Genomic DNA, 23,233 nt, shown 5'->3' with positions numbered 1-23,233 from the left:
ATAAAATATATAATAATATGGTGAAAAATAATAATTTACATAATTCAAAGCATTGCGGTATGGTATAACATCATGCATTTTTTTTATCAAGTCTATAAAAATGCGTTTTTTAAAAACATATTTGACTTGTTATAATATATTATTATATAAAAAAAAAAGATGATAACAATAATTGTCATTCTCAAATATTATATTATTAATTATAATAATCTTAATATCTCCTCATAATATGTGGAATCTTCGAAGTGTTTTAGAAGAGTGGATTTAGTTAAATTTATTTTAATATTGTACAATTTTAATGTTTATCTGTCATAATAAAGTATAGTGTGGATGTATCAAGTGTGCGGAAGAGAGTAAATGTTTTAAAGACATAAATAACTATTATTATTGTAATATTAAAAGAAAAACACATGTTTTCAAAGACTTATGACAAAGCTATCATAAAAATATAAAAGAAGTGTACATAATATGTTAGAATATCAATTTAAAGTAAATAAATTTAGCTATTATATTAGATGTCGTTAAACACCCCCACACCCTTTCCCCCACGGCTACGAGATTAATTCAACGAGCCATGCTTTATGTTTCTTACTCAAATTATATTTGTTTCATGTCATTTAATAATTACACACCCCTACTTAAATTTCTTTTGTAAAATATTTTTCCGTTAGGGCTCGGTCTCTCGCTAAATCCCGAATTTATGGCGGATATCAGCACGGGATTTGTGATGCTTGTTTATTAATCACGTAAAAGGATCGTCCGAAACTGATATTTACAACTACCGTGTGTTGATACACGGTATAATAAGACCAGTCTTTTATCTAAACAGAATTACATAATATAATGGTTTCATTGATTAAGAATGTCGGATCGTAAAAATAACGATAGACAAAAGCGTGAACTGTTTGTTCACGGTTACGCGTAAGTATTCTATGGGTTTGTGTTTATCGGACGATGTTTCATGTTTCCGGAAGCGCGTATTATCGAATCTTGCTTATAGCGCTGATAAGAATTTCAAATCCAAAGACTGAAATGCAGCAAATCGTCAGACCGCGTCGGAAACATCTTGTTATGGGTAATTTTCACAGAGCTTAAAGCGGTCTCTCCTCTTAGATGATATAGATGTTGACTTCTTCGTAATATATAGCTGTCTGCATGCGCCAAAAAAAATTGAATAAAACTTGAAGTGATTAGGAGCTGTAAATAGACATACATCTAGATGCCTTGATTTACGATTAACGAGTATTGCAAAATTGTTTGCTGTCCATTGTTGAAGAAATAATACTGAATATATCCTTGATATTAAAATAAATTCATTACCTGATGATGATTTTCATTGAGAATTTAAATATAAGCCTTATTCTTAGATATCCTTGCGTGTCTGGACATAATTCGATCGACATACAAGAAACAGTATCATTTTTAAACTCACATCTCATCTCCGCAATAAACAATAGTATTCAATATAATGATAAATGTGAATTAGATTAATATGTATAATATTTTGTCAATCGTAGTGAGTTAATAACAAAGATCTTATATTTTAATCGAGAAAGAATTAAAAATAGACCTGTCATATTTCGCTTGGAGAATGTTAACAATTGAATAGTAAAATTATTATTGCTTTGTTCATTTTGCCAAATTATATGAATAAAATAAAATATTTGAAAGTTTTAAGTATTTTATAATTATTATAAACAGATTCAGAACGGACCAAGTGAATGGTGTAATCCACATATTTTCATTAAAACATTTTATAAAAAAATTAAAATTGTACAGTTTAGTTGATTTTCCATACGATCTTACGGCGATAATTGTTAACACGATCCAATGCTATTTATGATTCATTTTACCATGCAATCAATGTATATAATTATTACTTACATCTTATTTATTTTGTGTCATCCGCTGACAATCCTTGTATTAGTTTTGAATTCGAGGTCAATTGCAATATGTATTGCAATTATTGTTTCTAAGAAGACGTACAATGAGTATTACAAAATTTATTTTGTTTCTAAATTTGTATATTGGAATCTGGATTTTTTTTCCGTTTTACTTTGCCAAAAAGAATATTGTGTATAAATTTTATTGTTAAATTGAAGTTTATTATTTTGATTATCATTTACAGCTCATGTGTTGAAAAAAAATTAAATAAACTTTTTCATAAAATGGCAACATGTCTTTTATTAGGTACGCGGCGCAGCTGCGCTTTGTTTCTCTCGAAAGTACTGAGAGTTTCTTCATCAATCCTGCAGTTTTGGGAACATGTTTTTAAACAAAAAGTAAGTTTCTCTCATTGCTTCAGATGCCACCTGCTAGTCTGCGTGTTCAAAAGGTAATATTGTCATATTATGGTATCTAAAACAAAAGGGGTTCCTAACGTTTTCTATTCCCCTAGGAAATGTTTGATTAATGTTCTCTCACCTTGTCAGAATATTTCATATTTGTAGATGAATATATACAGTACCTCAGCTTAAGCGTTGGGACTATCACGCCGTGGGTTCCAGGTTCGAATCCTGGGTCTGGCAAGTACACATCGTCGTTGATTCTACAATACCTGCTATGAGTACAGAACCAAATTGTTCAGGAGACAAAAAAAACTGTTTTAAAAAATAGGTAAATGTTTCAAGTCAGTTGACCATACAATTTGATGACATTAATAATTTTACATTGATTGAATAATAAAAGAAACATTAAAAAGGAAGGAAATAAACAATAAACCTTGATTATTCTCTTTATTAGCACATGACAGATATTGTCAGCATCTTTTTGATTACATAACAGGTATTTGTTGTGAACAAATTTTCATAATCAATTTAAAAAAAAAATGCAAACATCCATGAAAAAATATTATACATAGTATTTTATAATCAAGTTTATAGAAAATAAAATGAATCAAATAAAGAACATACTAACATGACAATCAAAATTATTTTTATAATATTTTGCTATGATATTTTAATTAGTTCCTGTGAATTTGACGTAAACAGCAAATTATCATGGAATGTGATGATCCTTTTCAATACCTATCGTTTTTCAGCTCTTGAAGGTGACGATATTTGGATGCAAAAATGGGTAGGTATATCCTCGATATACATTTTTAGACAATATTATTGCCTGATTTTCTTCGTTGCAAAAGAGATAGCCAGCCATTCACATGAATAGCTCAAACAATAGTTGATATCACCATTCGGTAAATATTTTAATTGACGAATATCATCGACAGTAGGGTCTCCGGCTCTCTTGCCTGGCCTGAGTGATGTGAGGTTTGTTTGTAACTGATGATATTGTGAAAAAAAAATCAAAATTTAGTACTTTCACCTTATATTGTTGCTTCTGTCGTGCTAATCTCATCCGTGCTATGTAATCCGATGGTGAATTTATTGGTGGTTTGAAATAATGTTCCAGCGTCGCATGAACACTGTCGGCCTCCATCATAGAGTGTGACCTTTTTCCAAAATATGTTGATAAATATTGTTATCGATTTTTTCTTAGCCGTATCGATAAGAGCACTGGCTAACACCTTATTGCGATTCTGGTAATTACATCCATCAGATATAAGTACCACTTCTTTATAGCTAGCTAGGGGTAGATTTTCTAAGTAATCCATAATGCATACTTGATACACCCCCATTCGCTTCATGCCATACGTACAATGACACTTTATTATTTAATTCATATATGAAGAAGTTATGAACCTGGAGTTTTTGCTTGTAATATATGGCAGAAGCATCTGTTTTGGGGCACAAAAGTACACTTTGGAGATCCATTGTCAATTTCAGAACTTGCACTCTTTTTTGAAGCATTTTTTGCAACCCTATAAGAGTTTTAACCGAAGGTTCCTACAACTCAGCTTGTTATATAATATCTGAAGACACAGATACATTTTTCATTGATGACCGTAGAAGCATCATTATTATGTGTATAATATTATGTTGTTCACCTGAACGGAACGTTCCATTTAAAATATGAGTAAGTCCGTCGTCAGGGGGTAGCAATGTAATATAGTCTAGAAATTCAAAGGTATTTGAATTTGTGAATTCATTTAAATTTCTATGACCATCTACGGGAGTTAAAATAATATCTCCAACATCGCTATTATCCGTTGGAGGAGCTTCATTAAAAATCTTAAGGAGCTTTGTATCAGAACCAGAAGCTGTAAAATTATCTAAAGATCCCCCAGATTCTTGATACTTTTTGTGTAGTGCTAATTCAAGAATATTTTTCCTCTATATGACATCTCTAAAAAACAATGTTATGAAAATTACATGTCAAAAAAACAGTTAAAATGACAATGAATACATGAATGAAAACAGATAAAACGTTTCACTTTTGATTATTGTAAACATAGGAAAGTAAAATTTAAATATTGGGTATTGAGGTGGTGGTTGTTAATATACTCCTGAATTCGGATAAAACCTTAATGTAGATTATAGGGGCTCTAATCTTTTTAAATAAATTGAAATTAAATAATGGCAAAATGTGTTTTCAACCATGTTGATGTTACAATAACTTTACACCTAACAGTCAGTGGTTCCCAAAGTTGACTGGGCTCCGACTCATTTAACAAAAATTTCCAATCTTGGGACCCACCTCTTAGCTGTCTTAGAGAAAAGAGGGCATACATATTGGTAATGCTCAAATTCCCTAGTGGCGAGTCGTGGAACTACTTAATGTTGTCTTATGTGTTCTAATTGAAGTAAAAAAAATATGAATGAAAGACTGTTGAAATAAGAAACTCAACTTAAATAAAAAAAATATTACTTAAATACCTACACCAGCAAGGTTTTTTTACAAAGTTATTTCAATAGGAAGGATGTATTTGTTTCTTATTTTTCTTCATTACAGTTTTAGCATCAACTTCAACTTTAGTTACTTTTAATCGCAGTGAGTTTGATATATCCAATTTATTTTGGTATTAAGTTTTAATGTTAACCATAGCCGAAAATCCGACCTCACATAGATATAAGGTAGTAAAGAGGAGAAGGACTTTCATAGCTTCATCGAACAGGCAAGGATAATTATCAGCAATGAGAGCTAGAATTTCGTTAACTGTTTACGATTGAAACTATTTTTCAGTGACGTATCTTCTGATAAATCAATGAGTTCTTTACTTGCTTTTGTTGACATACTAGTTAGTAAGTCGTCTTGAAATGGGTTACAAATCCAACGCAACGAATCAAACTTTTTCATCTCTTCCCCAAAATAGTCGTCAAAGTTATTCATTAACAGTGATAAATGACTGGACTGGGTCTCGCTCGGGACGGGCTCACGACAAGTGTTTCGTTCGCCGCGCTGTCGCCGACTGAGCTGTCAGTATGGCTGGCGCTAGCTGGCGATATTCCGCGACTGTGCTGCCATCTGTAGTGCATTGGCAATTCAAATTATTATTATTTTATCACAATATTTTCCGCAACTTAAGTTTATTTCAATTTTTAGGAATTATAAATAGCTGAATGAAATATCAAATTTATCACTTCCTATTTTTTTTAAATTCATGTATACAGTGGCGAGGGCCCACTCAATATTCGCTCGCGACCCATAGTTTGGGAAACCATGCCTAACAGAGTAAATAGTAAAAATTACCTCAACCTTACCCACTAAATTTCAAACACTTGTAATTCTTGAATAAAATTATATAATTTTATTATAGTGAGTAGAAGAAATAATATAATTCTTACAATGCAACAAATGAATGGATAATTACTGTCATGTGACTGACAAAATATTAACTTGACTCATTAAAATGTGTGAGTAATATCAATGTTTATTTGAATTGTACATAACTGTTATTTCATTTAGTAATATGTAATCAATGTCATAAAGGTGATCTTAAGTTAATTACTGCTATATACACTTATATCACATAGCAGATATTACCATCACTGAATTCAACACCGACATAATCGCACCGTGAGTGTAAAACCATAGCAAGTGCAAATTTTTCAATTTCGAGATTTAAATGCAAAACAACTGCAAAAGTCATAAACTTGATAATGTAAAATTGAAGTTACTGCAAACTTAAAAATTCTCATTAAAAAAGACAGATATTTGGGTTTTACAATACAAAGATTTACTTCCATTGTTAATGTAAAACCATAGTATCTGCAAATGATTATCCATGACTAATTGTGAAACCCGAGCATCAGACGCATTCTTTTGGTGAATGCAATGTGGCATTGTTTTTATTATTGTGATAGCAGGCAATTATTGAAATGATTCAGTGTTAAGACTTTGATAACGCATCCAGACGTATTCTACAACACATTATTGTTTCCTTTGATTCAAGTAATGTAGTGCAGTGTATTTTGTTTTTATCAAATATGAGTTTAAGGATTCGAATGATGGTGGAGTTAGCTTTAAAAGCTGAAAAACTTCTAAAAAGGTAAGACTTTGTGATAAATATTATACTAAAATGATATACAAAACTAACCTTAATATTATTATTGTTATGAAACTTATTATTATCGACTTATCTTATGTACCTATGTATTTATTTTATGCACCTACAATAATAAACTCTTTCAATTAACACAACAGTATATCAATCAGATCTATGATATTTTTGTTTTTGCAATGTTACAGATTTTCAAAAATGTGACAAGTACATTTCCTGATGCTGAAGAACCCATGTTGGATATAGATAAGGATGCTGCTGGTTTGCAAGAGGAACAATACCCATTATAATATAGGCTTTTTTCAACCAAACAAGGAACTATGTGACTTTTGTGAAAAATATAAAAATTGCAGTAGCGAAGAGAAAAATATAATTCAAGTTAAATAATATATGACATTCATCAAAACAAATAAACAATTATCGAGAACACAGAAGGCGAAAGACGAATAAAATAGTATGTTGCTATAATCTGCAGGTCGTATTATCAACACCAAATGCCCAGATATCAGTGCTATATTATAAAAGAAAGCTTTCAACCTATAATTTTACCATCTTACACACATTAATAATAAAAATGGTTACTGTTTTGTTTAGCATGGAGAGACTACAAACAAAGGGGCCAATGCAATTGGTTCTTGTGTTGTAAAATTCCAAAAAAGACCAATCAATTGGGAAGGAAGTCATTTTTTATTCGGATAATTGTGCCGGACAGAATAAAAATAAAATTATTACAGCAATGTATTTATGAGGCGTCCAGAATTTTAATATCCCGAAAATCACACACAACTTTTTGGTCGTAGGACACACCTTGAACGAGGGTGACTCTACAACACTCTTGCATAGAGAAACAAAAAAATAGTCTTGAAGTCAGGTCCAATTTATATACCAATACAGTGGATTCCAGTGATTCACTGGAAATTGGCACTGACGAGATTTTTGATTTTCACAAGTTAGCAAATGAAATGGGCAATAATTTTCAACTCAACGAAAATAGTAAAAAGGTTAGTTGGGTAGACATTTGCGTTATCGAAGTGAGGAAAAACAATCCTTATTGCCTGTTCTATAAAAATAAGTATGAAACAGAAGTGTTTGATGTAATAAATATTAGAAAACGTCAGGGCGGACGTCAATCAGTACAACCTCAACTACACAAAGCATTTATAAAACCACCTCGGATCTCCGAAGCAAAATTAAATGACTTGATTTCCCTATGTTCATCAAAAGTGATACCAGAAATACACCACAATTTTTATAAAAAAAACTTTCATCTACACATTTAAATACAGATTCAGATAATAATTGACGTAGATAAAATTAATTATAAAAACATTACAATTATTGTAATTTGCTATTTTTATTTTGGTTTAAAATTGTATGCATCTATTTTAATAAATTATAGTTAGTAAGCTTAAAATATCAAAATATTATAGGTAAATATCATTATTGATTTATTTAATAATAATATAATATATTATATTATAATGGTATTACCAAAGTTCCCAATAAAAATCTTACTGCAATTCAGGTAACTGCGAAATATCAACATTTTCTATGCATCATGAAAGTGTAAAACCATAGCAACTGCTAAAACTTGTAATCTTGATGGATTTATATGAAAAAAAAATAAAATTAATAAAACAACATGTCATAATGTATACATACACCAAATATTATGGTTTTATTTTAGAAACTCTATTTATCCTGACCAAATGAAAACTTCAAACCCTTATATCTCCAAACTATGTAATTTGCACATACGTTGGTTTTACACTCACGGTGCGATATGACAGCTTTTGTTTCTATTTATTTAGAATATTTTGGTAATTCCAATCACATAGCAAGTAGTATAGATGGATGGAGAAAAAAATAACCTATCCAACGATGTAAATAACTCAAAACTGACAAAATGTGCACATAGCAGGTATTGCAGAATCAACGACGACATATTGTTTTTCAGTTTGTGTGAGTCAGGTTATGGACCTAATAGGTTGAGCAAGTGGCTGACATCCATTTCTCGTAAAAAAACAAAATCTGTTAATACAAACCTCTACTCTGTGGAGGCCCATATGATCCTATTAGGATCGGACATGGTCGGAACAAATAGAACACTCGCAATGCATATAAAAATAAAACATTTTTACAAAGTACAAGCAACACCAAATTATTCAGAATCACTTGGTCACTAGTAGGGAATCCAATCCCAGGATCCCGAATCCTATTATTTACGAGCTATTTTCGATACCTATGAATCCCGGGATTGATAAACATAATCCCGGGATTTCGGGATTGATTTTTTTATCAATTTTTATGGAAAATATAACAGAAAAAATACTTTTAATACAAAATAACTACATTAGAAATAAACTGAGTTTGAATGAAGTTTGATGTGTAGGTTGCCGATTCATTTTATTTTTTCACATAGATTATTAAAAATGAGAAAGATTGGTAAAAAAACAATGCTTCGCACTTTTAACAAAGTAATTCCACCATGATATCATACGTTTTACGGCATTTTCATATTTGGCTGACTAATTAGATTTATGAAGCGGAAAGGCCATAAGTACGCCATGATTATTTGCTTTACTATTGTAAATCTCGCTGATCTATTCATTATGTCTTTACTATCAGAAATAGCAATCTCATATTAAATTCACATTATTATTTATATTACAATATTATTTACTCCATTAAACTTGTGTATTTCCAAGATTTAACGTATACAATATTAACAATAAATGTCTTAAATAGTATAAATTATACTAGATTTATTTTTGACCGATTTTATCAATGTTATTTGTAAATATAAAAATTTTATATTAACATTGGAAAAAAATCCCAATCCCGGGACCAGTCCCGGGATCCCGGGATTGTCAAATTGTAATCCCGAAATCCCGGGATCAGAATTTTGGCTCGGGATTGGATTCCATAGTCACTAGTGGCGTCAAATTGGCGCCAATTTATTATCTCCAATGGGTTAAACGCAATGAGGAAAAAAGTGATGTGTTTATAATAAGAATAACTATGTTGAGCTAATTTAACATCTCTGCATTTGGCCATCAGGTGATTCCTAGATTTTGCCTTAATTCCTTGAAAATAATTTCTTAAGATCAGCAGTGGATGGATGTACAATGACTATAAGCGCAAGATTAGTATCATACACAATACATACATTCCCTCTATCGCACTCTTTGAAACACCATCTTGCATCCACAGGTTGGGAACCTCAGACATACAAATCAAGAAATTGTCAAAAGGTAAAATGCCAGAAATATTTCTAAAAAATCTTCAACTGAGTGAGAGTTTAAAGGTGTCATGCTAACAGTGACGTCCCTAGACAAAATGCCGCCCCTAAGCAGCGCCAATATGCCGCCCCATTTTTATACAGTATTTTTTACCATCATTTCATGACTCCAATATCTAAGAAATGTGTTGTATGGATACATTAGTAACAAAATATATACTGCTAAATTTAATTTAAATGCCATCTCTACTTCAGTAGATAATATTGCGGGTCCACGGTTTCAGATACATTTAAAAATACATCTGAACACTTTCAAAACTCGCGAGTGACTGGCAAAAATATTTGGATAAATTTATTAGGTTATTATGTACTTACCTATAATTAAAATATAATTCGCAAATCTGCACGTGTCATTGCTGGTCATCAAGGACGTGACGTCCAAGAACAACGGAAGTAAACTAGACATCGCAAACTCGACAAAAAAAATACATTCCTGTTAAACCTTTCATGTTAATTAATACATTTTGTTTCCAACCAGTGAGCTAATTTTTTTAATGAAAAGATATTCCCGTTATTACTAAGTTTAGGTACCTATTTCTATATATACATGATTCTCCTCAATTTGCCGCCCTTCGAGCAACTGCCGCCCCCAAGCGACGCTCAATCTGCCTACCCTCACGGGACGTCACTGCATGCTAACCCAAATTTAACTGTCAATAATAACCTGATAACTATGCTCTCTGAGGTGTTGTTTTCTGGGAGGAATAAGTATGTTTCTGAGGTTATGTCTACCACACTCTAAATCTGGGGTCCCTGTACGCCGGAACATTGTCAGGAACCCTCCCGTCTTTAATGAACATTCTGACATCCATCTAGGTCTAGAAATTCATTCCCAATGTGAATATCTGTGTTGTACGTTCTTTAAATGACTCAGGTGTTCCGGAAGAAAAATTAAACAAAATACTTTTTGGCATACATTTTTTTAATATTTTCTTCAAATTATATAAAATTATCTTCATCTTAGTGTCAATCAAAACTCGTTTGATTCGAGGACGTAAAAATAATAATGCGACCTCACAGTTAAGGACAAAACATATCTAAACATGAGAGAAAAAAAACATTAATTTTCTAACTAGATTGCAATAAATTAAAAAGCTTAAATTTGTATCAACCTAAAATGAACAAAGCTTGTAATAATTATTGTGGTAGTGTAAATAAAACACAAATCACTAAATTTAATAAATATTAATTAATAGATAGCGTGGGTTTATGTTTATATTTATATAAAAAAATAAATTTGCAAGTTTCTTAAATTAATCACTAATGAGAAAAAGATTTTTGCCTACGATTGATTCCACAACTGGCATTTGCCCAGTAAAACTTTATCCTGTTGTCTGTCCCACAGTGGATTCATTGACTATTGAAATGTTGACAAGAATTATAAATTATTATGATATAAGTTTAAAATAAAATATATATATTATTAATATGTAGTACGGAATAGTGAATATCTAATTAGTTAAAAAGTAGGTATGTGGAAAACTCATCTAAGAATCAATGGTATATTATTTTAACAATAATAATTGACATTCTCATAATATTTAATACTAAATTTATACTCTTCTAAATAAGAGCATATTATTATAATTTAGGTATTTCCAAATTAAAGTATCGAGATATCTAATTACAGTAGAACCTCGATTATCAATATTTCATTGTGATCATCGATTTTGTGAATATTCAGGCGAATACCCCACCTCCAGAGGTACCTGGTAGAAAATTGTGAAACTTGCAATTTGAGAGATTTTTTTGATAATTTACATTTTAAACTAAGCAGGTATGTATCCAAAAACATTAAAAAGAAAAATATTTTCTATTCAAAGTCAAAGATAAACTTATTAAAAATAAAATGTTACAAAATGTGAATTCGTTAAAGGATCCCATCTCATTATTACATATTATTTTGTGGTCATGTTTATTATTAATATTTAGTATATTAAGTTTGCTCTAATGTACAGAAAAGATTTTTGATAAATTCATAATTTCAAAGTTTTTTATATTTACTTTAAAAAAACATTGATTTTTTAAAAAAATATAAATATGTAGAACATGAAACCCTTTTTATATTAAATCAAGTTGTGATCATACTAAAATTAGATTTTTTTTATTGTAAGGTATTGTTCTTTAAATTAACAATATGATTATACTTTTTAAGTATTTTAGTTACATACTTATTAAACATACATGATTTGAAAATATCTCATGCATCCATAGTAGAAAAAAAAATACGATAACCTGGGTGACTTCAACCTATAACCACTGGATTCACACCAGCGTGCTTTTCCAATTAAGCTTCGGGCATCCTACTTAATTACGACAATTTTAACTAGCAATTCTTACATGAAATGCTTACCAAATTGCATGACATGTTTTTAAATTATGTATGTTCAATAATATATTATAGAATGTTACATTTTAAAATCTTGTGAATTATTCGTTGAATAAAAGAAATATTTTATTACATATTCAATAATTAAAACACTTTAAAATTAATTAAAGTCTCAAAAAAATGTTTCAAATAATTGCAAGCTTAGTATTTTTCTGCTGCCTCTGGTATGTGAAGTATTCGCCTTAACCTGTAAAATTGAGGTCCTACCATAGTGAACAATTCTGTATGCAAAAGGAAGAAAATGTTATGTCTAAAGCAACTTTTCAGGAGAGTCAAAAGAAGATTGATTTTGGACAATTTTATATGGAAACTTCAATGTTTCTTATTTGGAATTTAGTAATTTAGAAGTGTTGATTCGATTCATCCTTTTCCTTCCGTTCACAGAATTATGTCTTCCAAAATACACCATTGACTCCCATCAAATATACCTGCGTATCTATTCTACACACAAGACTGCTTTCGGCCGCCACGGCAGCTATCTAGGGTAGGTTTGTATGGAAGTATTAGCACTTATTGTAACAATTACAATAAATTAGTTGTAATTGTTACAATAAGTGCTATGTTTTAACAGCACCTCTTTTGGCTGTGATAAATATTAGAATGAGATATAGACAGTTTTGACTGTTTAGACAGCTAACTTATTGTAATTGTTCAATTCGATACAAACCTACCCTAGACAGCGGCCGATAGCAGTCTTGTCTATAGAATAGATGCGCTGATGCGTTTTATTGTACATATATTTTTTACAGTACACCAGGACACACAGTTTTCATTTACAGCGGAATAATGTTTAATTCAACATTGATTTATTACAAAATGGACACCAAATAAATGTTGAAGATATATATTCCTATCTAAAATAAAGAAATTAACAGGATATTATCACGTCTGACACAGGATTTGTTTGACAAATGATTTATATTATATGGGTTGCCGGTTAAAATTCTGTAGCTGAATCCAATTAACATGTAATTTCTTTAAAATCAATATGGTATATGTTCGGTCGTGTCCGGAAACTTGTACGTGTATGCAATTCGTCATATTACACATCATCGTGAAATGTTGTATCGGAAATATATGGCCGTATATTAAAGACTTTCCAACCTCTTTGGGTCGTATAGTACTGACACAAAATTCATGTCTAAATAAAACACGGTTCTTGTCGGTTTACAGGAAGCCAGCGGTAAACAAATTTTGAAAATAGCCAATACACTGGATTATTTGTTAGGTTAGGTTAGGTTTTCATTCTTGAATTCATGAATTTTGCTAAAATCAGCCATGAAAATTGAATTAATGTTCATATTGAATCTAATACGGTCATCTCTTTCTGATAAAAAAACTCACGGCAAACTGCCACGGTGAAATGTTTTACGTACAATTTAGATGTAACTATGTTCGGTTTCCGTGTGTGGATTTTGATAAAATTACTGAAGAATAAATGAAAATAACGTTTGAAGTTATATAAATTTATGTACAATATAATTTGAGTATATGATAATCCATTCTTCAAACAATCGATGTCAGAGATCTCGTAGTGATTCATAAGTACCTAGTAATTAAATTATATTAACACAAGAACTAATAAAACAAAACTTCTAGACTTTTCAATGAAAATTGAACACAAAAACGCCTGAGTTTAGACACTAACTGATAATTCAAAGTCTACATTATTCATACAATGGGATAAATTGAATCGATCCCATCAATTACAGTTTTGATAAATAATATTATTTTACCTACTGATTGATATTCCCGCCTATGAAATACAAAGCGAACACATAAGATACCAGTCATTAAAAAAAGCTATGTAATTATTACCATACAATAGAAATAATTATATAATGAGATTTGGATAAAAAAAAAACAGTACAGAAATTTTATATTAAGTATAAAGAAACGAAACACGTGAAACGAAATCATTATCGCAACGTTCAAAATCACTTATTTACAATATAATGTTTTTTGTTTAATTTAGTTGGCAGCCATGAAAATAATATTATGGATGCTGCATGAGATTGAACTATTGCTTCTTTCTTGCGCTGCGTATTCTTATTAATTGGAAATCTTTCTCGGACCGTTCACGGTTCTTCTGAAACAAAAATGGCAAAATTATTACAATTTAAAATAGAAACGCAACATTAAATTTAGAGTGTAAAAAAAGGGTAGATGTAGTCCACCAGTATAAGTTGTCTGCTGAGTGAGGGCGTAACATACACTGCGATGAGCTTAGTTCTAAATTTGAACACCGACAATTAATGATGGTGTATCTATAATCCATATTATTATAGCAAAGCATGCATCTTAATCAAATAATTAGGATTATAGTTACATAGAGAAATTTTATACACATTTTGTCTTATTATGACAATAAAATGCATTTGCAAGAGCGGGTTTGGAGACTAAGCCACTCATTTCACAAAGATGAAGTTGTAGGCTATCACTAGTAATCTATAAACACAAAACACGCGCAATCTGATATTCTTATGCTCAAATTACATAGGCAGATTGCGTCTGGTCAGATCGTCTTCACGATTACCAAAATCTGTTATCTATGCTTTTCCGAGATCGTGAGCAAATTGTTACCTATCCTATTTCCGTCTGCCACGATTCACGAAGAATGCCGATAACGTACGAAAATATCCGAAGCTACCGCCCGCTTGCGAGGTTAGGTTTGACAGCTGAGTTTTGACGTAAAATTGCGAGGGAAAATTGTTCAGTGTAGCCACCAATCTAACGAAATAGTTTTCGGTCAACCCATATTTTTAATAACAGCAACACTATGTTTATTTTAAACCAAACAAAAGCAAGGGCCAACACGATCGAATCGTTGCATGTAATTGCTTATAGTGTAAAGACGTTGGTCATGACGGTCAGCGTGGATCGTTGGATCTGCGCGTCTGCCAATGTAATTAAGAATTTAGTCAAACCGATTTCGCAGTAAAAGGTAATATGCTGTACCATTTTCAATTTTCTTCTCATTGATGTTGCAAAAAAAGGACATTCAGTTTTGGGCCCATTCGTTATCTATCCATGTGCTAGCATTTATTTGCATATAAAAATTGTTACAATTAATTTATTTAATTAAAAAAATCTACAATATCGAAATTTTGTTTAACTTTTTGTTGCACTAGCTTAGAACAGCTTAATTATTAAGAATGCAAATGTTGAAACAACTTGGCATGAGACTAGGGATTCCAATCCCGGGATCCCGAACTATTTTCGATACCTTTGAATCCCGGGATTGGTAAACATAATCCCGAAAATTTTGGGATTGATTATTTTATCAATTTTTATGGAAAATAAAATAAAAACGGAAATAAAAAATACTTTTAATAACATTTATAACTACATTAGAAATAAACTGAGGTTGAATGAAGTTTGATTTATTACCCATGTGTTGCCAATTCATTTTGCCAATGATTTTATCGATGTTTTTTGTATATATAAAAATTTTATATGAACTATCGAAAAAAATGCCAATCCCGGGATCGTCAAATTGTAACCCCGAAATCCCGGGATCAAAAATTTGGCTCGGGATTGGATTCCCTACATGCGACTATATAATTTAATTTTGACTCAAAAACTCCTAAAACATGTGACATAAATCCAGTTACAAGTTCGAAGAGTACAGGACTGAGAGGCCTTCGCTGCAGTGCTAGTCAACGTTGAGAAGTTACAAGTGCATAATACAATGAGATTAATTAAGATAGAAACAGTGTGTCTTCTTACCATTGTGAATGTGTTGTGGAATTACCTAGGCAGCATGCAGATCTCGCAGGCGTCGCGGTGTGAGGGGTTGTGGTAGGTGCAGTGCGGGCACGTCCACATCGGCCCCTCTTCTATTCCCCCGCTCGCCATACCTCCCATCCCCATGTCCGAGCTAAAGAAAGAAACCAATCAATGGTATTGATTTAAACCAAAGAGCATAAATAATTATAATAGAGGGGGTAATATGGATTTTTGTGTACCTATTAGGTAACATGAGAGATATTTTAGAAAATTGTAGTAATAATTGAATTGGTAACTATAGAAAAAATAATGTTCGCTGCCGAAGGCTGGTTGTTCGAGACAGACGGAGAGAAGTGTTTTTTGATTATCAAATTGATTTGCACATCAGCCGGATTCACTTAAGAGCGTACTTCAGTGAAACGGCAAATAATTTTCAACAGTAGGTGCGACGAAATTTCTCACTAGTCGCCAATCGGAGACCGACAGTCGAGGTGTCTGCACGTCAATTTGTTCTGTCATGGCGTTGGATGAAAATATTCTTAAATCGTGTAAAGATGACTAAAAAATTTTACGTATGTACTCAAAAAAGAAAACATTCCAATGAATATACTATTATTATTAATATTACAATAAACATAACATTAAATGGACGCATGTTGGATTTTTATGACAAATTATATTTCGTTCGGCACGCGTCATTTGCACAATCTGTGCATCGCCTAGCCACGATCTTTTTAGACAATGCCTCAGCTGAAGTATAGCCTTAATGACTAGAACACATTGATATTGCTGTACCATACATAAAAAGGGTGTCTAACTTTTTTCAAAAAGATTTTTTCTATTGGTTATAATATATTTTATCAGAAGTGTTTTCAAAATTATGTATGTTCAATAAAAAGTTATACTTGAAAAAATACCTGTAATATTTAATTCATTTAATTCAATTCATTTTCAATTCATTTATTTTTTTTAACATATTGTGGACATTACAAATTATAAGTTTAAGACGTTCACAACATGACATTTAGAAACAAAGATATATAAATATAACAGTATTACATAAAAAAAAGAGATATATCAGTAGATGAATTAGATAGGTACAAGGAAGTACGTTAAGCAGACCCTATTTTAAGAATTTATAAAACAACATCCACCTAAACTCATTCTCACGTAGGTGGAATATATCAACACCCGAAGCAATTTCGTTGAACATAGTTATCACTCTCCCAATTGGCATTACCAGTGGCAGGTTGGTTCTGTACCTTGGGAGAATAAACAACTGGTGGTCTCTATTTCTAAGATAGTTATCAGGGACACACAGGTCAACACTGCCCAGAATGGCAGAGTTCTCATTTATACCTTGTATAAGTCGAAAAAAATACGTAGCTAAATAAAGATTTCTTCTAAATTGCAGACTGCAGTATGTAAGCATGCCTAAGAGAAAGTCAGTTGGATAAAGCCACGGATAGTATCCATACAACCTCAAGTAAAGGAGTCTCAAGAATTTCTTCTGTACCCTCTCCACCATAAGGCCATACTTCAACTGGTGCGGTGCCCAAACAATAGACCCACTCTCAAGTCTGCTTCGAACTAAAGAATTAAATAAAAGTTTTAATACCGTAACATCTGAAAAGACCCGGGAAGTACGCATGACGAAGCCCAACATTTTAAGCGCTTTGTTACAAATGGTAACTATATGGCTAATAAATGTCAGTTTACTCTCAAACGTAATGCCAAGATCCCTTACAGATGATATTCGTGACAGAACTCTGCCATGCATCGAGTATTGGAAAAACAACACTTTTGAGGCTCTGGTAAACGATAAAAGATTGCATTTATCAATATTGAATTCTAGTTTGTTACGCCTGCCCCAATTTAATACATTATCTATATCAAGTTGGAGCTGACGACAATCGTCCAAGGTGACAACTTCCAAAAAGAGTTTCAAGTCATCAGCGAACAACAAAAACATAGCATTTTTTATTACCAATGCTATGTCATTTATAAAAATCGTGAACAGCAACGGCCCTAAGTTTGAGCCCTGGGGGACACCAGAAAATGTGTAAAAGGTCTGTGACTGATAAAGGCCGTACGATACGTATTGTTGACGGTTCCTAAAATAACTCCCGAATAGTTTCAAAAATCGATCCGACAATCCAATAAGTTGGAGTTTTTCCATCAGGATGTCATGATCGACCTTGTCAAATGCTTTCGAGAAGTCATTGTAAGAACAGTCAACCTGGTGGCCTCTATCCAGTGCCGATGACACATAATCGGTAAATACCATCAGGTTAGTTTCCGTTGATCGGCCTGCTCTAAATCCATGCTGTTCATTTATTATGAATGACTCAATTTTTGGATAAATCATGTTGTGCATGATCATCTCAAGAACTTTTGCTGGTGCAGAGAGAACAGCTACCGGCCTGTAATTCTCCACTGATGACTCTGTACCACTCTTATGGATTGGAGTAACCTTCGACATCTTCCACGTTTCCGGGAAGATACCTGTCTCCATTGCGAGATTAAATATATATGAAAGCGGGCCTTTAACGAAGTCAATACAACCCTTTAAAAAAAATGTAGGAACATAATCAGGTCCTAAAGAGCGAGTATTCTTCAGTTTTTTAATAAACTGAAGTACATCGCCCTCATTAATTGAAAAAATATCGACGGATTGGGCACCACATGACGGTTTTCCTGATGTTGAGGCAACATCCAGATTTGGAATACTACTTGCGTAGACAGACTTGAAATGACCAGCAAATGCTTCTGCCACTCCATGTCCGGTCACCTCTTCGCCCTTCCAACTCATCCTATCAGTAAACCCACCATCTCTTCTTAACGATTTTACGTAATTCCAAAACAATTTAGGATTTTCGCGAATGGAATCTCCTACCGTTTCCATATATGTTCGATAGGCCCGTCGAACAGCTTGTCTCACTTTCGAACGATAGATGCTAAACATGATATAGTCAGTCTGATCATGCCCAGCCTTCCATGCTGTATGATAGTTATGCTTGACCTTAATGTCCCCAATAATCTCCCGAGAAAACCACCTCGGGTATCGCCTTCCACCACGACATGGCGACTTCCTCGAAAAACATTGATCAAATATGTTATACACAATATTGTAAAAACATTGTACCGCCTCATTCACATCACAAATCTCGAGCAACTCACTCCAGTCCACTTCACTCATCAATGAGTAAAGTAGCTTGAAGTTTCCGCCTTCAAACCTCCACCCGCCGAATTGGTTGGTTTTGTAAGAGGGAATTGGAGTCTGAAGCGGACGAGTCGACCGAAACCTGAGCAGAAAAACTAAAGTTGGATGATACACATCTTCGCGTACAAGAGGAGATGTGCATCGTGAAAGCGATAAGTCGATATTGCTAAATACCCTATCCAAAAGTCCATTGCTAGAGTTAGAGACATCATTGTGCTGAGAAAATCCAAAAACAGAAGATAGAAATTCAACGTGCTGAGTTTAGATTAAAATCTCCCATTACAATAATCTTTCTATCTCCAATTAAGTTGATATTAGATAGCATACTCTCAATAAAACACTTATACACCTCTTAGTTTACTTAGTTTTACTCATGCTTAAAAGATAGATGTTTTCATTAATACTGCGTAACCGCCATTGAAAGGGTATTAGAAATATGAATGGCATAATCCACCTTTGATGCGTCTGATGCTCACTGGCCGCAATCAACTGTTCCACGGTGGCCCAGTGCTCTGAACATCTCCATCTGGCGGCCAGCTCCGAGTCTCCCGTCTTCACCGCCTCCAGCAGCTCACCCATGTGGGGGAACATCGGGAGAGCCTCCATCGAAGCTATGTATATCAGCACGTGGAAGTCAGACATCGCCTGCAAATTAAAGTATGCATATTTGTCAAGACGCTATCCTACTATCCGAATGGCAATTGTTAGAGCAAATTTTAAATCAATACACAATATCAGGGACTTATAACCATCCTAAATCCAGTGTCCATTTATCAACACATGAATTCTGATTGTCCTGTTTTAAGATAAGGAATCATGGCGGCTTACTACGATTCTGGGTATCCACAGATTTGGCATCGAGAAGATTCCCCGAACCCAAACACTCCACGCATTCATGCAATGAACACATAGTCTGCAGTTACATGCATTGGTACGATGATGTAGGACTACGAGTTGTTGCGACCTGTCACACTCACAAGTGGTTACATGTGTGCTTGAAGAATTAATATTATGATTTATTTCGTTTTTTGATTTTGCCAAGCTTCATCTTTTTTGGAGAGGTTATCTTTATCACATGGGATTATGGTATAGTTGGCTTCAGCGAAGAGACTCACCTCAAGGAAGTCATCGCCGGCGAAGTGTGGCAGGTAATGTGCCAGAGCGGTGAGGTGCTGATCTGGTGGCGCCCTGTTCTCCACAGGGAATGAGGTGTCGCTGGCCATCCCCGGCCGCTCCCCCCGCCGGCGGAACGTGGAGAGGGGGGTGCGGGAGGCCGCGCACGGCACCTGTACTAGGAGGTACTCCACAGGGAGGGGCCGCGCCGAGCGTGCCACTTCGTTGTTATATTGGTCCTTTTCCTGGAACAATCAAAAAAAAAAATGAAATTATGTTATTTTTTAATACTTACACAGTATAAATTAAATTCTCTCACTCCTATGGGGGCAGGGTGTCAATAATAGAAAGAAAAGTAACTTTTGAATAACATAAATACAAAACACATTCTTCAAACTGTCCATACACATCAGTGGAATTCCACTCTACATCAAGACCTGTTGATCGGTAAGAAGGATGGCAGAAAGTCCTACAATATAGTTTATGGTTTTACTTATTTATTAATTAATACCATAAACTGAGGAATTATTTTTAATCAATATAATATATCTTAATATTAAGGGCCCCGTTCAAATATAATTTAGTATAAAAAGGACCTCGGCGTCGTAACTACGTCAATTTAAATCGATCTTTTCGCAAAAATCACTAATCATCGGAGATTTTATTTCAAGAAATATTATTATTATTACTGATAATTTCTGCCGCGCGGAGAATTATTATTATTTTATGAACACCTGCGACATGAAGCCGATCAGAAAACAGGGCTGTCAAAATAATATTAAGCATTCATATTTTTTAAATGTTAATTTCATCATGGTTTTTAATCAAACCTGTGCAAGTACGTACTGATAACTTGGGTGGATTTTGTAGCAAACATACTATTGATATATATACGGGTATATTATTATTATAACCCAATTCAAATTGAACATAGGTTGATACTCAAATACTATTATAGTATGTTTATGATTTCGAGAAAATAATACGATGGTATAATTAATCCATATCAATTATTTGAAAACATTACATTCGCACTTTGCACAAAATTACAAACACATTCGAAGTTTGCCGCACACGTACAGACCACGTGATATTTGTTTACGCAAAATCGTCGCTTTTCAAAATGGCGAATTTGATTACCAGATTTTACTGCGATGAATCAGTATGTTCCTTTTTGTCTTTTTTTATTCGTAGGTTTGTTTACTATGTACACCGAGAAATTTCCATTTATAAACTCGGAAACGATTTTTACAGAAGAGTTTTGGAATATAATGCAACCAAAACTGGAAAAAATTCTATCATGGGTGTTGACTTCCTGAATTAGCTAACCCCAGGTCCATGCCACTACGTGAACCACAGTGGATATTAAGCCATTTCCACACTGGCAACAAGTTGCTGGCAACCTCATTAAATTTTACGATACTTACCATAATTGCTTAAGAAATTTTACAATAATTATCGTAAAATCTAACGAGGTTGCCAGCAAATTAACTTGTTGCCAGTGTGGACCCGGCATTAGATGCACAAAACTTAAATAATATATATTATAAATAAAAATTTAAAATTATAAATATATATTATGATTTATGTCTTCGACAGCCCTGATGAAATAAATGTGAAATATGAGTCGGATCAGTCACAGAGCAAATTTATTAACACAAACAACTTTGACACGACCTTTTTATATTAACTAGTAGACCAGATATTATGGACCACATGTTAAAAAATCATATTTTCAATTCTCAAGGCCATTTCTGTAGAACGTCCTCTTAATACTATTGATCGAAGGTACTTAAATCCATTAGAATTTCGATATATTATACCTATATTTATTGAATTTAGGTTATTGCCTGGAATATTTGATGGACAGAACACAAAAGGAATCAATCAAAGATTTGAAATATTGGAACTGTTGTCGACATTATGACGTATTCTGTAATTGTTTGAACGTATTGCTCATTGTTCAACGAAGAATCGAGGTTTTGGGTAACCTTCACAGAAGATGAAACATATAAAGAGCATTAGCACAATAGGCGGCCATAGACGGACAGTTCTCGTAAGAGGTTGAACATGCCAGTTAATACGTAATGGCGGCCATACAGTTATCTTTGGTAGATAATCTGCTGCGCCCACTTTTCGACCTGTCAGATGTGTGCCATTTTCAAACTGCCAGCGACCCCCCACTCCCGTGTTTTTGTAAAACAGTTGGAATTTCAACTCACCGAAAGTTTTCGGGTGACGTTAGCTAGCCATGTCGTAAAGTAGGAGTAGCTGGCGCGATTTGGCGGCAAATTTTGACAGTTCTGTCATACTTCTAAGTTCGTTCGATAAGAAGTATATTATTTTTGTTGCGTATTAGTTCTTTTGCTACTCAAATATAATTACGAATATTGTGAAGTGTCAACTAGGTACCGCAAACAATATTTTCCACTACTTAAATACAAAAATATGTCTAGGTATCATGGAAACAGACGCCAACTTGCAATTTGTGCAATGTATGTCCATAACAGGGCGATGATAATGGAAAGACGTAATAAGTAAATTGTTTTGGTGATTGAATAAAACATATTACATAAATTTAATGTATATAACCCTGATTTAAATAAAACAATACGTATGTATTTTATCTTAATTAAATTTTATTAAAACAACAATTAGTATACTATGAATAATTTATTCAAAATAAAAGAATCTGGACATTTACACAAACAATAAATTGTAATCATAATAAATCTAACAAAGTAAAAATATTCGTAGATCAATCGTTCGTTCAAGTATACCCTACTTAAAACTAATTTAACACATGGTACCCCTGTGTATGATCTCGGCGAACATAACCTCCATAGTTTTTGACACTTGATCTGCCACAGACAATAACTGTACGTATATGGGCACGTCTGTTGACAGTTCGACAGATTTAAATGGGGTAGTTAAACTGATCTGTGGTGTGTCCACTAACGTACAGTTATTGAACAGTTATTGTCTGTGCCATGTTCAAACTGCTACGAAAACTGTCCGTCTATGGCCGCCTAATGTAGGGACGAAAAAAAAAGGAGTTTACTGAAGAGGCTTTCACTCTGC

The 23,233-nt window shown here is 33.1% G+C and overlaps 1 protein-coding gene across 2 annotated transcripts in view; it reads right to left on the bottom strand.

Annotated features, from left to right (window-relative positions):
* Positions 1–12,832: 12,832 nt before the first annotated feature.
* Npl4 (nuclear protein localization 4) overlaps positions 12,833–23,233 on the bottom strand; it is a 67,748-nt gene continuing 57,347 nt past the window's right edge. The window contains exons 10-13 of one of the 2 annotated variants that reach the window (XM_085949354.1): positions 20,155–20,397; positions 19,494–19,684; positions 15,817–15,967; positions 12,833–14,176 (exon numbers count right to left, since the gene is read on the bottom strand). In XM_085949354.1, coding sequence (XP_085805480.1) covers positions 15,838–15,967; positions 19,494–19,684; positions 20,155–20,397 — 564 coding nt within the window. In that variant the 3' untranslated portion in view covers positions 12,833–14,176; positions 15,817–15,837. The remainder of the gene's footprint in view (positions 14,177–15,816; positions 15,968–19,493; positions 19,685–20,154; positions 20,398–23,233) is intronic. The other variant, XM_085949355.1, reaches the window with a different exon arrangement.

The sequence above is a fragment of the Rhyacophila brunnea genome, unplaced genomic scaffold (genome assembly GCF_057557595.1).
Source record: "Rhyacophila brunnea isolate RB1 unplaced genomic scaffold, BYU_Rbru_1.0 scaffold_22, whole genome shotgun sequence".
Lineage (NCBI taxonomy): Eukaryota > Metazoa > Arthropoda > Insecta > Trichoptera > Rhyacophilidae > Rhyacophila > Rhyacophila brunnea.
Note: the sequence above shows the minus strand (reverse complement) of the source record. Positions and strands in the feature narration are given on the sequence as shown.